This window comes from Oratosquilla oratoria, chromosome 41 (assembly GCF_046742065.1).
Source record: "Oratosquilla oratoria isolate Oo_2021 chromosome 41, ASM4674206v1, whole genome shotgun sequence".
Classification (NCBI taxonomy): domain Eukaryota; kingdom Metazoa; phylum Arthropoda; class Malacostraca; order Stomatopoda; family Squillidae; genus Oratosquilla; species Oratosquilla oratoria.
Window position 1 is genome coordinate 25,059,697 of NC_134817.1, and position 18,713 is coordinate 25,078,409.

Consider the following 18,713-nt stretch of genomic DNA (forward strand, 5'->3'; position numbering starts at 1 on the left):
CAGACCACTCGGCCGCGACGATATTCTTAAGAGCCCAGTTTGTGCTTTAACATTTACATCTCCGAGGACTTATGTGCCGCCTAGGATGTCTTGCTATTGCATTGATTTTCGTATATCCAGTAATAATTAGCAAGTGTACACTCATTTTCCGACTGTTTTATCAGTCTTAGATATATATATATATATATATATATATATATATATATATATATACATATATATAAATATATATATATATATATATATATGTATACATATATATATACATATATATATATATACATATATATATATTTACATATATATATACATATGTATATATATATATATATATATAAAGAGAGAGAGAGAGAGAGAGAGAGAGGCAGAGAGAGAAAGATAGATACCAATTGTCATCGTTTTTCGACGGATGAAGCCATTCCGTCTAAAAGAAAAAATATATATGTATACGCCAGTTGTAGATGATACTTCTGTAATTGTTGAAATATCATTGGCTGGGCACGTCTTCTTGTATATTAATGGGCTAGACACCAACTAGGTTTTTTATGTTTTATTTATTCTGTTTTATTTATTTATTCCTTTTAACATTTTGTTTTCCTCTGTGTGCCTAGTTTCTCTGGAGGCTTTTGAAAAGTTGGAAGGTATTTGTTCGTATTCTTTTGTGTGTGTATGACGGTTGTATGAGATATCAAGTGAACCTGACAGAACGTAAACATACGTCGTGCTTACGTATGAAACATTGCTATACAAATACATATATGAGAATATAAACAATAGTATAAAATATAGATGTACACATATACATATAGAATATACGTACACCATATCTTTTACATCTCTACAAATACACATAGATATATATACACAGATATCTAGATATTTGTTTACATATATACAAATTTGTATGCATATATTACCTGTCACAATTCATGTTTTATGTGTACGGTAACAAAGGATATATTGAATAAAACCCAAAAGTCTTGTTATCAATTAGGTCCAAAATAAACATTTTACGTGTAACTATTCCATCCCCTTAGATTTTGAATAAGATAATGTTCTGCATTGCATTTATCTTCTACGCACTCATAAAATTCACTTGATAGAATAAAATAGAATAAAAATGAAATAGAAAATGAAAGTAAGTCGCCTACTGTTTTTACATACATATTTATGTACAGCAAACGTATACATATATATATAAATCTATATATGCACATTGCACACAAACGGGGTTGTTCTCTGTCGTTGTTGAAATAGTATATATATATATATATATATATATATATATATATATATATATATATATATATAATTTAAAGCGTGTAACATTTGCTTACTTAATTATATATACATCCGTCTTCATTATTTTGTAAACTCAGTTCTCCTACAGAGATTAGAAGATGACACAGAACTGACTTTAGGTTAATTTAATCTAGTTCGATGGTTTACACAGAATCCCTTATAAAACATATAGTTCAACTATCCTCCATTTCTGCTGTTACGGTTATTTCTTCAAAATTATTTTCATAAACAAATATACTTTATTATTTTAATCTGTTTGATAGATCATGGGAAGAAAGACAAAAATATATGATGTTTTGTAGGAGTTCTGCTGAGTGTAAAGAAGTAGCAATGTCGATCTCAGAAATTTATTTTCATTTTTTTTTTTTTTTTAATCGGCACAAATATTGGATGTCAGCCTAAGAGAATAACCCTAAAACCCTTGACATAAGATTCCTATATACGTATTTCCGAATACTCCAACGAAAAAGAGAAATATATGATAAACACACAGACCCGTATGTCTAGAAAAGTGCTTAGACTACAACGTAGAGCTATGGGTAGAAGACCATGATGGATATACTGTAGTAGGTAGAGCACTAGATTTCTTCTGTGTATTCTTTTACTTTTAGAACCGAGGCTTCTGATCACCCATCGATAACCTTTTCTTCTTCCCACTTGCTTGGCTTCATCAGAGAAATGGAAACTTATGAGCTTGAGCCTCTCACTGCCGATGGTCGAGGCGGAAGCTCGGAAAACGAAGACCTTCCAGGAGTCAAAAGGATACTACGGTGAGAAACCTCTTTGGGGGACGGGAGAGCTTAGTGGCTTAGTTACCCCGGGGCAGGTGATGGTCCTCCTCTCTTGAGCAGACCCATCATCATCTTCGCGGACCGCCTTGCGTTGTTGTTGTCTTGTTTTTCCACGCAGAATGTCATCGGGTGTTTTCGGAGCGGATCGTCTTCGCGGACAGCTTTGCGGTTTTCTTTTTTTCTTTCTTTTTCCTACGCGTCAGAGTAATGTCATTGGATGTTCTCTGAGCATCAGAACTGTGTCATCGATGTTATCAACATCCTCGCAAAGAAGATTGGTTCAGACTCTTAGACTCGAACCGAGGCCTTGTCTAGGACGTCCCATCTCCCCAAGACTGAAGGAGAGGGCGAGGATAGTTCGTGGGTGGTCTTCAGGGTATATGGAGAGTTCTTGTGCAGTCTTCAGGCTACGCAAGACTCTCCTTCCTTCTAGGTGTCCATCAATCTCTTGCGGAAGGGGACAGGGTTTTCTTGACAAGTTTTGTTCATAGTACAGTGGTTCCTTGAGTTACGTCGGAGATCAGTTCCTACGGACCGACGTAAGGCAATTCTCGACGCAAGTCAGAATTACCATGGCCTAAGTCATTTACTTAACCTAAAACACCCTAAAGTCATACGTATATATCAAGAAACAAAACTAGGTCATAGGAAAATGAAAGAGAGAACATAATTTGTACAGAAATATTACAAAAATCGAAACTGAAAAAAGAACAAAATATAAAAATGAGAACAATCCTCAAAATGACGAATAAAACTGTATATTCTGTACCGCCGTAAAGTTAAAACGACGTAAGTCGAGGACGATGTAAGTCGAGGACGACGTAAGTCGAGGACGACGTAAGTCGAGTATTCCCTGTACAGAGTCTGAGCAAATCTTAGCGAGTTGATTGTGATATTGAGGACATTGGATGCCGATTTTATGCAGAGCGGACTGAAACGCGGCAGTAGTCTAAATAGTCGCAAGTGGTCGTGCAAGTTTGCGATACGTATATGATAATCATATAATATATAAAGTTCATATTTCGGGGAGAGGGGCGTGTAACATTAAGATAAGGAATTACCAAATATAGTTTAATAAAGTTTATTTCCATGTGTGAGGAATAGGGGATAGCTTTTTTTTTTTTTAAGTGTGTGGTGAAAAAGAAAATCGGTATTTGGTCTTCCATGTCCACATTATATATATTTATCTTTTTTATTTATATTTTATGTCGAAGTGGTAACATAATGGAAATTAATACTATTAATGCTTACATAACTACTATAATGCGCAGGAAGATAGTTGTTTTTTCACCAAAGTAACTGTTAATTAAAAAAAAAGAAATGAAGATCAGATGCAGTTTTGTTCCCAAATGTCCCGATATGCTTATTATTATTATTTTTTTTACACGACTTAATTTTCAACATTTTTAGGAGAATTTCTGATGTTTCATAATCACAATATTAGTCATAATTATCATATCCAGCGTTTTTAATTGCTATTTCTTCAGTGGGAAAGGATCATCTGGTAGACTATAGTTTAACCATCATTTTCTGGGAGTGTAATCCTTTCAAATATCGGTTTCCGCGATCAAACGGAATTGCTTCGGAATTCGCGAAACAAACTGTCGCGTATATTTGAATCGCGTAATTCTAAGTCGCGTACTTCTGAAATGATGTATAATTTATCATTAAATAGAATAGAAAAAATATATTAATATATCAGTTGTTGTAACAATGTGATTTTTCAAATTTCATTCTTTAAAATTCTTTACTGCCTAGGTACTTTTCTTAGTTTCTTCGCGTAGTTAAAAGCCGATATATAATTTATCGTTAAACGGATTAGAATATATATTAGGTGTTGGAACGATGTGGTTTTCCAGATTCTATTCTTTATAATTAATCCTCTACTGCTCAAGTGCTCTTTTTAGGTTAATAGAATCGTTTGCTAGCAGCCTGGATAGAAGATTTGTTTATGTCAATCTCGTCTTTTTAGGGAGTAGAAAGATCAAGGTTTTAAAAGAAAAATAGTTTGATAATGCTAATGACATTTTTTTTTTTTTTTTATGATCCAAAAGAAATCGTTTTCGTCACCTCGGGGTTTTTAAGGAGTCGGTCCGTATACCTTAAAGGTTTTAATCTGGATTCGAACCGGAGATAAGGGAATCGAATCGTACAGATTCTGTACTTTAAAGGATTAGAAACTATTCGAAATAGTATTAAGTCGATTTAGTTTGTTTATATCTGATCAGATGTCCTGCCTTGTTATAATTTTTTTTTTAAGCATATAGTTATGTATCCTTTGTCAGTAAGCATTACTTTCTTCTCCTTTATGTGTCAGTTAGAAAAAAAAAATACTGTAGAATAGTTTTTAGGTTTTCAATTTCTATTTGCTTATGTGAAGTGTGACATATTTCTTGATCTTTACTCGTTTTAAGTTTTACCTTTCCATCTGCAATATTATTTGTATAATGATATTTATCTATTTAAATTTCATAGCCTTCCTAGAACTTTTCTATAAAAATCAAACTTGGACATATTATAGATTAGACATTTCTCAAGTTCATCTTTTAGTATTCAAATAATGTATTACATTCTATTCTATATTTTTTGCGTGGTTAGAGCGAGTACTGGATTAGTACTGATTCTTGTAGTTATCTTAACTTGTTAACTAGATATCAGGAATGAAATTAGTGGTTCTTTCATTGCTCATGACGATCCCAGTACACCGACTTGTTCATCGTTTTAAATATTTGTCTTTCCTTAAAGTTGAATAATTTAGAGCGCTAGATTAAGATAATAGAATCTTTAATCTAAGTCTTTATACATATTTTTTGTCAAAATGTAAATTAGCTTAACTTCTGAATTCAAACGTAAAGTAAAATCGGAGACCTAAATCTTCTCGATTTGTTTTTCCATTTATCTTTTCCATGGACAATGTCCTTACAGCGACTGATAAAGTCGTCTTTAATTTTAACCTTAAGGGTACGTTTAGCTCGATGCAGTTATTGCCCTACCAAAGTCAATGGCGGGTGACGCGCTTCCTACTACTTGGAATCCTGTTTGGGGTAAGCGCGTCGGTGGGTTCAGTTAAAATCATCCGCTTCGTACTTTGCAGCTCAAAGTCCCTTTCAAAAGCAAAGACTTAATGATCTTTATAATCGTTTGAAGATCATTGTTTAGCCATGAACGATCATCGTTGAGCGATAATCGTACCGAGAAAAACGTACCTGAAGTCCCCATCTTTATTTATTCCATAAGCTTGATATTTATAATCTCTTTTTTTCTTTTAACCTTCTATAACTTTTGCATCGCTATACTAGTTTGTTTTCATTGTTTATATAACTCACTTCTGTTTACCTGTCTTGCTCATGTAACATCTTTTCAATATAGTTTAGTTTTCTTCATTATTTTTCAAATTTAATAATTTCATTTTGTGGTACACTTTTAAAGACGATAAGGTCGCTGTTTCGACCTGTGTTACAAATTAGAATATTATTTACATGTAGAGAATATCCACTAGAAATTACTCCTTATGTAGTAAAACTAGGAGGAAATAACAATGCTCTAACATAACTAAGATAGAGGTTTCGAACTTAGATCGACAATGCAGGCTTTGTTCCAATATTTGTTTCTACAAATATAAAAAGACACCAAAAGGCATGTATAACTTTTTTTCTGTCTCATAAATAATCTTATCAAGAATTCAGAACCGTTATAAAACCAATTGTTTGTCCATATTAAAACATATTAGTTTCTAAAAAAAAATCTTAAATTTATGTTTGTATGTGTATATATGTGTGTAAAAGAAAGTAAATTAGGAGTGCTTGACAAATTTCTTGTTCCTGTGTTGAGCGTTGTGCTTTATGGTAACTATGTCATCCCTCCAAGAGGATACCTTAGGATGTGGCCACACTGCACGGGGTTTGCTGGGAGGGTAGAGGTTAGCGGGATGCCTAGTGGGTCAGAGGCAAGAACAAACACATGTTATCTAATACAAATGGCCATACCGGATGCAGGTGACGGGTTCCTTCCAAGCTTATCCGCTATCCTTGTCCGGTATGGCCACTCGTATTAGATAACATATGTTTGTTTTTGCCTCTGACCCGCTAGGCATTCCGCTACCCACCATCCTTCCAGCAAACCGCGTGCAGTGTGGCCACACCCTTACAGCGGTAGTTCACTGTCCCTTGCAGCATATTCGCTAAGAGCTGCATCTCTATTCGTACTTCCTTCTCTAGAATAGCCACCAAATGTCTTTCGGGAGAGCTATTTAGATCTCATAATCCACCTTTCTCCCTCTCCATCACGATGACCTCAGACTGCCACGCCAAAAGACTATAGTAGGAAAGGCGACAAGGAAGAGAGCTGCCTTCAGGTACACAGTCACCCAAATTCCTTGATATCCCTTGTGAACGCATACCTTATCCGAGCTTTTATCAGTTATAGTTACTATACCTCGTGACCCCAATTGAAGTTAGTTCAAGTCTCGAACTTGAGTCACTTTTATTTTGTAACTTGCTTCTGTTTAAATAGATTGAAGTGCCTACTCCCGGCCTTCTCTAGTCCACGTAAAAATGGTGTCTACTTGTGTGTAATGACTCGGTAAATGATAATCACCAATGTATTCTTAATATCGCAATGTAGGTGGTGCCTGTATGGCTTAGAAGTTTTGTAGATAGGAGGCATGTACTTAATGTACTCTCCTTGCACTTCTGTAAAAACAAGTGTAGTTTAGTGAAACTGTAAACCTAATGACGATCACTAACTATGACCAGAACATAAAGATGATCTTGTCAATAAGGATGACTTTGTCCTAAGTCATTCACACCGGCGCAGCATCGCCTAAAGGATTTTTTTTATGAATTACTGTATAAACAATAATTAGACAATTTTGCAAAGCAGTAATGATAAATAAAATGACACAGATCGTGGTTTGTCTACTCGTGCTGGGGTCTCTTCTGGTGAATGGAATCAAAGTAATGGAAATGAGATAGGAAATTGGGAACAAACACTGTAAATAGATGTTAGACACACAAAAATATTTTCAGGTTCATGATCAACATCTTCAGGACGTTTAAGGGAAATCTAATTAAGAAAACAAATGTTTTAGGAAAGTAGAGGCTAAGATGTCAATATCTGAAACAGAGTTACATAAAGAATAGGACAGTTTAACGATTAGTCCCTCTTTTAGTAAGGTGGAGCGCTGAGTAGATTATATCGTAATGAATATTAAATTATTTTATGGAGCTGAGAGTTATAACTTCACGGCTTGAATTGAGCCAAACCCTCAGATGAATTAAGTCATTGCATGAATAGATTTGAAGACAGATGAGGACGTGGGTAGAGGAAGAATCGTCGGAGATGCGTTGGAACACTATTGCTTTAACGTTTCGACCAATGAGAATGTCTTCCGAAAGCTGAAGATGACTTCATTGGTCGAAAGGAATAAAGTGTTTCAATGCATCTCCGCCGACTCTTCCTCTACCCACGCAGAATCTACACACTGTTCCACCGTATTCAAATAACCAAGACTAAAACTAGTAGAAGATAGTGTAAGGCTCTTTTGATATTTATCCGGAGGCCTTGATAAAACTGATCATTCAGTTTAGGGAGGCGGGCATGATGGACTATTATAGTTATATAACTAAAATTTAACTTTATTAGCCAGACAAGGAAATTTGTGTAAGGAGAGCTTAGAGTAGACGAAGAATAGATGATCAGAGACTCATTTCTGAGACACAGAGTGCCAGAAGCTAATGTCAAGTGGCTTTCGAAGTCGCTTCATTCATCTTAGCTTGATGAATAGGCTCCTTATAGTTCTTCCTTCCGGCAGAAGTGATTGGCTGTTGGCGGGGATTGCTGAAGACCAATCATGGTCCTGTCCACCCCACCACCCGCCAATCATATGCTTCAAATTAGGAACATGGGTTGGAGCTTATTCATCGAACTGAGACAGAGCATTTGATAAATAATAAAGTGAATTAAATAAAATGATGTTGAAAATATCGACAATGACTGTGGATGCAGAGGATATATCAGGGACTGAAACCATGTAAATCGTCTATGTGCAAAACATCAAGGACTGAAAAATTAGGGGACAGAGAATAGGAACTTCTAATAAACGAGGGACAGAGACGCTTAGGACTTGAAAGACAGGGTTTCATCTTCTTCAGGGGGTGGCACCTTCCGAGGTGGTGGTAGTAGTAGGCTCTCTTGTGATGTCACAGCTGGTGCTGTTCCCCCACGCAGAGGCGACACCATCGACTCCGCCTCTCCTGGGACACGAGCTCGGTGGTGGTCGAGTCCGCCTTGCTCGACGTTGCAGATGGCGACGCACTGACGAAGGCGTTTTTCGTTCCCAGAGCGTCCCCTCACCACTCACGCGCAGCCTGGAGGAGACGCAGCCACACCCCGAGGAGATCAAATGTACCATGTTATTTTGCTCCATTCATCCCTTGTATACATACATACATATATATATATATATATATATATATATATATATATATATTATAGAACATATCGCTAATAACGGCGATGTAATTCAAACAAGCCCGGAGTAGCGGAGGGACTCAGGTTCAGAGGGACCCGAGTTCAAAGCTCGCAACGGCCGGGCCTGTTTGCTTGATATATATATATATATATATATATATATATATATATATATATATATATATATATATATGTATATATATATGTATATATGTATATATATATATATATATATATATATATATATATATACTGTATATGTCATGTATCCCCCTTTACATGTGTTCCATTCTTTGAACTCGCCATTCCCAAGACGAGTGCTCCAGCTCAGTAGACGCGTTCCTTCCATCCCTAATCTCCTCCCTAGAGTAAAGTATGTTGTTCCAGTCTGGAAATGTGTGTGATTAATCTGTCTGTTATAGTCTGGTGCTGCACCAGATCACGGAACACCCTAAGTGTCGGGTCCTGAACAGCTCGTTTGTGTCGTAAGTTCGTGTAAGTGTTGGCGCATCGTACGTAGTCTCCCGATGTCGTTTTAGTAAGTACAGTAGATCTTTTTTTATTCTAGTAACCGCATATATATATATATATATATATATGTATATATTTATATTATATATATATATATATATATGTATGTATGTATGTATGTATGTATATATTATGGAAAGAATCGCTAGTAGCAGCGATGTAATTCAAATAATCAACCCGGTCGTCGCGAGCTTCGAACCCAGGTCCACTTAGCATGAACCCCGCTCGCTACCATTCACACTGGAGATCTGTTCGAAGCTCGCACAGGCCGGATTTATTATTTGATGATTATGCATATATGTGTATGTATGTATGTATGTACTTTTTGCAGTAATCGTACTCTGAGGTGTGTATGCATTCTATGGATTTTGTATATGATTATGAATATACCCAAATGATGTTTTATTTGTGCACAAATATACACATGTTGTTTACTCAGACAAGCATTAACACACATGTACTTATGAATATTTATGTGTATATTTTTTCGATTGCAATCCTATAATTATTGTTTCTTGAGAAACGACAGGAAGTTGGGTAAGATTGTTAAATTATGATAGCTTGGAAAGGTTGAATACACACATACATGTATTTATATATATATATATATATATATATATATATTTGTGTGTATATACGGTATATATATATATATATATATATATATATATATATATATATATTTGTCAAACGTGCCAGATATCAAGCAAGATTCTATTATATTTCTTTCTTGCAGGCTTTTTCCTTTAGCAAAAATTTTTGCCTTAGACCAATCAATATGATGGTTGTATAATGCTTTATGTTGGAATAACGCATTATTTTCCTGGATAGATCTCACACTATATCGGGTTTCTGATGTTTTACTTATAAGAACAATGTACAAAGATTTGCCCATTCCCACAACAAACATACACATAAACACACATGCGTACACACACATACACCTATATAAACATATAAGTAGGTACGCACATACGTAGTGTTTTAGTGCTTTTTAAGTACTAAAGTACTACTTCCATGATTGTGAGGAAAGTAGTAAATATCTCAGAAAATACAGGAAGGTTGAAACATTTTATTTTACTGTATCTCGTTGGCCGAGCGGGTTAGAGCGTCGCTGCTTGCGGCGGAGGTCGAGGTGACGGTAGTTCGAACCCAGCCTCCGGCGAGTTGGACTAAAGGCATGGTTCACCAAATTCCACACTTCAACGTCTTCCGTAAGGTGCAACGTCCTAGCCTTCTGATAGGAAGGAGTTCGCGAGGTTGAACCGAATCAACAGCATCATCTTTACAAATACATATGCTCCAACTCATAAGATCGTTGTGGTGCAGACGGAGGCACGTACCAGGACCCTTCTCTTCTAGCGACACTATCGGCAGAGATTTTCTATCGTGGACTCAAGTTGCATCGGGATGGAGCCCCACAAAGGCTGGCAACGGTCCATGGACCCTCCCATGAATCTCTCTGGAAAGAAATGTTGGACTTTTTTATATACTATGTACAACGGCTTCTATGGCATCGAGGGATAAAGGTTGTCTGCTCTCATTATGTGAAAAAAGGAAGGAAATACAATTGAAGTTGATGGAGAGAGGTCCTGGGCCCGAGAGTCATCCCCTCGGTGCTGCACCTCCAGATAAAGGTTAAGAAGTTGACTACTAAGGAGACGGTTTTATCTGAAGTCCATCTTCCAAAACCAATTATATGTACTAATTGACCTTGGTCTCCACACACACACACACACACACACACACACACACACACACACACACACACACACACATATATATATATATATATATATATATATATATATATATATACAGTGTATATGTATATATATATATATATATATATATATATGTATGTATATATATACAGTATATATAACTTTGGAGCAGCTTTTGAATTTACGAGTGTTTTGTTCGTGAATGCAGAAGATACTGCAAAGTTTAATCAAATGTGTCCAAAGAGGATCTGCTACCTAATTAATTCAATATATATATATATGTATATATATATATATATATATATATATATATATATATATATATATATATATATATATATATATATATAAACTATTAAACTAAACACTTTCGATTCAAGTTTTTGTGGACATGCCCGGTATAAGGGATTTTCCATGTGCGGTTGTACCCCAATCGTGGTCAAGAACGATCATCGTTGAGCCATGGACGATCATCGTTGAGCCATGGACGATCATCGTTGAACCATTGACGATCATCGTTGGGCCGTGGACGATCATCGTTGAGCCGTGGATGATGATCGTTGAGCAATGGACGATCATCGTTGAGCAATGGACGATCATCGTTGAGCCGTTGACGATCATCGTTGAGTCAAGAACAATCATTGTTGAGCCATGGACGTTGTTGAGTCAAGAATGATCATCGTTCAGCCATGGACGATCATCGTTGAGCCGTGGACGATCATCGTTGAGTCGTGGACGATCATCGTTAGGCCATGGACGCTCATCGTTGAGTCATGGACGATCATCGTTGAGACTTGAACGATCATCGTTTTGCAATGGACGATCATCGTTGAGCCGTGGACGATCATCGTTGAGTAAAGAACGATCATCGTTAAGCCATGGTGTCGAAGTTCTCGAAGCTGCCGAAGTTCTCGAAGGTGCCGAAGTTCTCGAAGTTCTCGAAAGTGCCGAAATTGTCGAAGGTGCCGAAGTTCTCGAAGGTGCCGAAGTTCTCGAAGGTGCCAAAGTTCTCGAAGGCGCCGAAGTTCGCGAAGGCGCCGAAGTTCTCGAAGGCGCCGAAGTTCTCGAAGGCGCCGAAGTTCTCGAAGGTGCCGAAGTTCTCGAAGGTGCCGAAGTTCTCGAAGGTGTCGAAGTTCTCGAAGGTGCCGAAGTTCTCGAAGGTGCCGAAGTTCTCGAAGGTGCCGAAGCTCTCGAAGGTGCCGAAGCTCTCGAAAGTGCCGAAGTTCTCGAAAGTGCCGAAGTTCTCGAAGGTCTGGAAGGTCTCGAAGTTCTGGAAGGTCTCGAAGTTCTGGAAGGTCTCGAACTTCTGGAAGGTCTCGAAGTTCTGGAAGGTCTCGAACTTCTGGAAGGTCTCGAAGATCTCGAAGTTCTTGGTGTTCGTATTTCTTCCGAGGTTGTAGAAAATTTCAAGAAGCACTATTACGCAGGCTACAAAAATTTTTGTGGTAATGGTGGAAGAGGACACAGGCAATACCAGTTGTACTATTTAGAGCGTAGGTTCATGACATTTAAAAGAAAGTTGGGGAATCGCGGTCAAGGTTGGACGTTGGACACAATGCCTCTGCCCGTAGCAGCTCGGTTGAAAAGACGTAATATGCATTATTGGAAGTGGGTTGCGGATGAAAAGAAAATCAGTAAGATGGAGATCAATATGTCAGCGTCTTTAAAAGGTTTGTTACGGAAAGAGCACCGTGAAAAATTTCCTTCTTTTTACGATGAAAAGGTCAAAGAACCCCGTGATAGTGAAGCCGCCATGAAAAGGCGACAGCGACATTTCTGGGCTTGGGTGACAAAACAAAAAAAGATTGACAAATCCACTATTGACAAAGTTCTCAGAGCACAGTTAACAGAAGAGCATAAGAAATGCCACCCCGAATATTACGAAAAGTGTAAAAACCGGAAATCTACGACATGCGTCGCGGAGCAATCTATACAACAATTCCAACGTATAGTCCTTAGTTTCAACGAGATGTTACGCAATTCACCAACATACGAGTACAGTGATAGTACAATAGATGACCTGGAACCGTATAGCGGGGATATTTCTTCCGAGGTTGTAGAAAATTTCAAGAAGCACTATTACAAAAAATTTTGTGGTAATGGTGGAAGAGGACACAGGCAATACCAGTTATACTATTTAGAGCGTAGGTTCATGACATTTAAAAGAAACGCCCGAAAAAACGTGTTCGCTATGAAGAATGTGAGGCGCCAGCAAGAAAAGAAGAGGGAGCAAAGGAAAGTAGAGTTGAGAAGAGACCTGAAAAAGATCCAGAAAGAGAAAAAACGGTTACAAGCGGAAAAGAATGAAGTGGATAATAAGCTGCGGAAACAAAGTTAGAAAAAATGAAAAATAATTAATCGGAATACATCTCCCAACAAAAGAAGTGGATGGGTGGGTCGGAGTGTTCACCAAAGGAATTGAAGGACTACACAGAGCAGGAAAACCGTGTTCTCACTGAAATGAGGAACCAACGTACAGTAATCGTCAAAAAGAAGACAGCTGAGGAAAATAATCCGCGTGGGCGTGCGCATGAGAATGTGAAGGGATCGTTACGCGAAGCAGACAAAGAAGTGAAACTAAATTATATAGGGGTTTTGGGGGGCAGAAAGTGTAAAATATGCAATGCGCTGCTGTGGAAAAATGAGCTCCAGACAATATGTTGTAACCAGGGGCAGACGCCACTCACTGTACCAACCGAGATAAAGGATAAGGTACTCAAAGATCTGTACAAGGGAAAGTCGCCGCTCTCTAAACGGTTTTTTTTTTTTTTTTTCAATAATTTAGTGGGGTTGAATAATATGTTCTCATTTACGTCTTTCTCGACTTCCAAAAAGTTGGAAAATGCAGCAGAGTCAGTGATGTCTTACAGGATTCAGGGTTTTATATATCATAGGTTGTCCACGTAGGATGCTCAGAAAATAATTCAATCTTCACCGTTTCCAGGCGCGCCGGAACGGAGAAATGATAATTCGTATTTGGACCTATACTTTTATTATGACAGAGACCAACAATTAAAGATTAGAACTGTCCGTGTAACACGAAAGCCGGATGAGAAAGTCTCCAAACAAACAGTAAACCGTAGAAAAAGAGAACAAAAGGAAATAACAGAAAACCAGTCCATAGTCACACTCTTCTACGATAATATGGCTGAACACAACAGTTGCCTATCCGGTATGCTCCAAGAGCTTGAGACTGCAAAGGGGTTGATTGAGGCTCACATGAAGAAGTATGATAGTGTGCCAAACGTGTCAATCACGTTAAAGTCAGCTGAGGGTGTACAAACCCGGGAACATAAGGGAGTCTATCACCTCCCGACAGCTTCTGTTGAAGTGGGGGCGATAGTCAAGTTAGACCCTGCAAAAGATCCAATGCGTATAATCATCAGTTCAATAAAAGAGGGTTCAAAGTATAGAACGCGTTTGGTCCATCACACGAATTTCTTTTATGATAGTTTCCAGTATCCACTATTGTTCCCTAACGGGGATCTTGGCTATAGTCATCAATTCAAGAAAAATAAGAAGTTAAAAATAGGGAAATGTGACAATAAAGAGAGTGATGAACCACATTCGTTCGAACAGCAATTAGAAGCCACCTCAGCGAAAACGTACGACACCCTTAGCCCTTGCATGTACTACTCATCTCTTTACATGGAACGTGAAGGTAGCTTTAACTACTTGACAAAGATGCAAAGGTTATTCCAGCAATTCGTGGTCGATAACTATGTGAAGGTTGAGTCGTTGAGGTTATCGTTCATAGAGTTTAACCAGAGTACAATGCGAAAAGAAGGTGCCGATATTTTGGCTGCAGACTCGGGGAAGAACGTGGGTCAAAGGGTTGATAATACCTCACACTTTCGTGGGAGGACAAAGGTACCTGAAGCAGCGTCAGCAAGATGCACTAACGTACGTTACAACGTACTGTTCTCCGGATTTCTTCATGACGTTCACGATGAACCCTCACTGGGAAGAGTTGAAAGATGCTGTTAGCGCTACCAGCGTAGGCGACAATGATATATACAATCAGATTCAAGACAGGTCAGATTTAGTGAGTAGGGTGTTCAAGATGAAAATAGATGCCCTCATAGATGAGTTGGTGAAGAAAAGGGTTTTCGGTGGTGTTAAGGCTCACTTATACAGTATCGAGTGGCAGAAACGAGTGCTTCCTCATGCACACATTTTGTTGTGGATGGAAAAACGTGTAACCGCATCGTTGGTTGATGAAATCATATCAGCAGAGATACCGGACCCTGAAAAGGAGCCCAGGTTACACAATATTGTAACACGTAATATGATTCACGGTCCTTGCAAGGGTTTCAATGAGCAACAACCCTGTTGTCAGGGCAAAAACAGTAAAGGTGACACCTGTGGTAAGGGTTTTCCCAAAATTTGCAGGGAAGAACTCCTATTTGGTAATAACGGATACCCTCTGTATAAAAGGAGATCAATAGGTCAAGGAGGAAACTCTATTGTTAAGAAAGTCAAGGGGAAGGACGTCACTATCGAAAATTCGTGGGTTGTGCCCTACAATGCTTATCTTTGCCTACTCTTTGATGCTCACATTAACGTGGAGTGTGCCAACACCATAAAGTGTATCGCTTATGTTACGAAGTACCTAAACAAGGGTTGTGATCGTATCCTTTACACTAAAGAGGGTGAGGAAACGGTGAACAAGGTAAAGAATTACCAGGAGGCCCGTTTCGTTAATGCGAATGAGGCTACTTGGAAGATATTTAGGTTCCCGATACATAAAAATAGTCCAGCAGTGCTGTCACTAGATCTTCATTTGGAGGGAGAAAACGAGGTCTTTTACAAGGATTCGGATAGTACCGAATCCCTAAACAAAAAATCGAACATAGATACACAACTCACTGCGTTTTTTCAACTTTGTACGCAAAATAAGTTCGCAGCTGAGCTTTATTACCACCAGGTACCTAACCATTTCCTTTGGGATAAAAAATTGAACATTTGGCGAGAGCGGAAGACATGTCGGACAACATTGGGTCGCATAAGGGCGGTTAACACCAAGACTGTAGAATTATTCTATATGAGGTTACTGCTGACGCATATAAAGGGCCCTACTTCATTTGAAGCTCTCAGAACTCACGAGGGTCGTAGGTACGACACGTACCGAGAGACGGTTAAAGCTATGGGTCTCATAAATGACGAAGAGACTTGGCGGCAAACTATATTGGAAATCATCAATCACACAAATGATCGAAAAAAGCTTCGAGAAACATACGCGAGTATGTTGGTGTTTTCAGATTTGGAGGATCAGTCTACGATTTGGAGTGAGACTAAGGACCTTTTTTCAAGTGATTTGAAAGACTATAACGATGAGATTTATCTCGATGCTCTTGACGATATACAGGAACACGTTTGGAACTGTGAAGGAAAAGATATCACAGAGTATGGGCTGCCCAAGAGTAGAAACCGGGAAAAGTCGAGCAACGTCATTCGCCGGGAACGGTCGTACAACAAAGAAAAACTCTTGAAGGAAGTTAACGATAAGTTGACTATCATGAACATTAAACAGAGGCATTGTTACGATGTCATAATGTTACGGATAAAGAACGCTAATAAGAGCATGAATAATGGGGTGTTTTTTAATGCTCCAGGTGGCACCGGTAAGTCATTTGTGCTTAACACTTTATTGGACTCTGTCCGTTCCATGGTTCCATGGGGAAGATAGCTTTGGCTGTAGCTTCTTCTGGGATTGCTGCTACTGTTTTGCACGGTGGTAGAACAGCTCATAACATGTTCAAGATACCCCTAATGGAATACAATGAAGTGAGAACATGTGGCATCAAGAAGAATACCGATTTAGCACAGCTTATGAATATGACATCATTGATAGTCTGGGATGAAGTTGTTATGGCAAACAAGAACACTTTGGAGGCATTGGATATCACTTTGAGAGACATAACCGGTAACGACGCTTTCATGGGAGGAATAGTGTTTGTGTGTGCTGGGGACTTCAGGCAAATCTTACCTGTCATTCGAGGTGGTGGAAAGGATGACGAACTTGGGTATTGCATCAAGTCAAGTGGCTTTTGGGAAGACCTTATCAAAATCGAACTTACCGAAAATGTGAGGCTGAAAACTACAGACCAAGAAAACAAGAAATTTGCACGATCCTTATTGTTGTTGGGGCAGGGACATAGTGGCCCTACTAAACTGCCCAAAAAATTGGAATAATGACTCGGAGTCGGGAAGAATTAATTGGTCAAGTTTACGGGGGTCTCTCCGATAATGTTCTTAACGAACGTTTTTTGGAGAGTAGGGTGATAGTAAGCCCTACAAATAACGACGTAGACGCAACCAACGACATTGTGTATGACATGTTTGAAGGAAGGGAGAAAACATTCCTAAGTATTGATACTCCGATTGAAATAGGTTCGGATATACAGACCTCTGTTTTAAATGCCATAGACACCCCTTCTATTCTTTGGATAAATTGCGGGTTAAGGTTGGTTGCGTGGTAATGGTTATGAGAAACATTACTCCTCCCAAGTTGTGTAATGGTACGCGATTGATGGTCACCAACTTTGAAAAGAACACTATCGTTGGCAAGATTCTAGGGGGAACGTATTCAGGAGAACAGACCGTAATCCCCAGGATAACACTCGAGTCCACGGATTCAAGTATCCCCTTCAAGCGCAAGCAGTTCCCTGTCAAGTTGAGTTTTGCCATGACAATTAACAAGTCGCAAGGGTAAACATTTGAAAAATGTGGACTTTTGCTAGATGGCACCCAGTGCTTCGCACATGGACAATTGTACGTTGCGTGTTCCCGTGTTACGAGTTGGGATTCACTATACTACTATACTGGGTGGAAGAAGGTTAAAGACAGTGAATGTCGAAGACTGCCAACCAACGTAGTATATAAAGAGTTATTCTTTGCCCAAGATGTGCCAGTAGAGCCCTAACAGCAATCAAGGGTAGTGACCGAACACTCGGACGACGCAGCGATAGCAGAAGAAGAACCTGATCAGTCCATGGTAGTAATCCCTCCAATATCGGAGAAAGAGGCAATCGATATGGTACTCCCAGACTACACTTATGACAGTGAAGAAGATGAGAAACCGACAACCCCTGAAAGTACTGTAAAAGAAGAAATAGAGGCTATGCAACGTAAACTTGGACATAAACTTGACAATATCAACGAGGCTGTAAATTTGCAACATAAACTTGAACATAAACTTGACAATATCAACGAGGCTGTAAATAAGTTGTTGGAGGCATCGGGTGAGGAGCCTACTCAAGAGGGAAGATCGTTGGCACCCAAGAGGAAAAGAGAAGGTGATGAGACAGAAGATGAACCTATAAAGCGTGTGAAGATAGATGATAAGGCTGATTCAGATAAATAAAGCAATCGGAATAAAAAAAAAAAAAAAGATGCGCGGCGCGCACTGCGAGCGAAGGGAGCGACCCGCGTAGCGGGTCTTACCGAAGGCCAAGCACCCCTGGCGTAAGCCAGGTGCTTGTATATACATATATATATATATATATATTATATAAACATATATATATATATATTATATAAACATGTATGTACATACATACATATACCAAGGCTTTTTCCCCCTTACTAGGGGGGTAGCCAAAAAGGAAAAGGCATAAAATCATTCCCACCTATTCCATCCCTGAAAACACTCCACACCCCTCCACCCTCCCTCCCATCTTAGCACCTCCTAGATGACGGGTCATCCCTGCACCCTGTCCACCGCCCTGGGTCAGAATCAGTGTCGCAAGACACAGCACATCCACAGCAAGGCCGCTTCATTAAATCGGCGACCCCCCCCTCTCCGTCCCCCCATAAAAAGGAGAGGACGGGGAGAAATCCCTTCGGGCTGCGTCAAAAATTTTGCTCACACACACTACCTCACCCCCCATCC

At 38.8% G+C, this 18,713-nt stretch overlaps 1 protein-coding gene across 9 annotated transcripts in view; it reads left to right on the forward strand.

The window, feature by feature from the left end:
• Nucleotides 1-18,713, forward strand: part of LOC143021049 (uncharacterized) — a 364,105-nt gene that overhangs the window by 293,805 nt on the left and 51,587 nt on the right. For 5 of the 9 annotated variants that reach the window (XM_076178249.1, XM_076178255.1, XM_076178248.1 and 2 more), the window contains 2 exons: nt 1,914-2,072; nt 6,391-6,447. The exons of 1 other annotated variant lie outside the window; for it this stretch is intronic. In XM_076178249.1, the coding sequence (XP_076034364.1) occupies nt 1,914-2,072; nt 6,391-6,447 (216 nt within the window). The remainder of the gene's footprint in view (nt 1-1,913; nt 2,073-6,390; nt 6,448-18,713) is intronic. 3 more of the 9 variants (XM_076178251.1, XM_076178250.1, XM_076178252.1) reach the window with 3 other exon arrangements.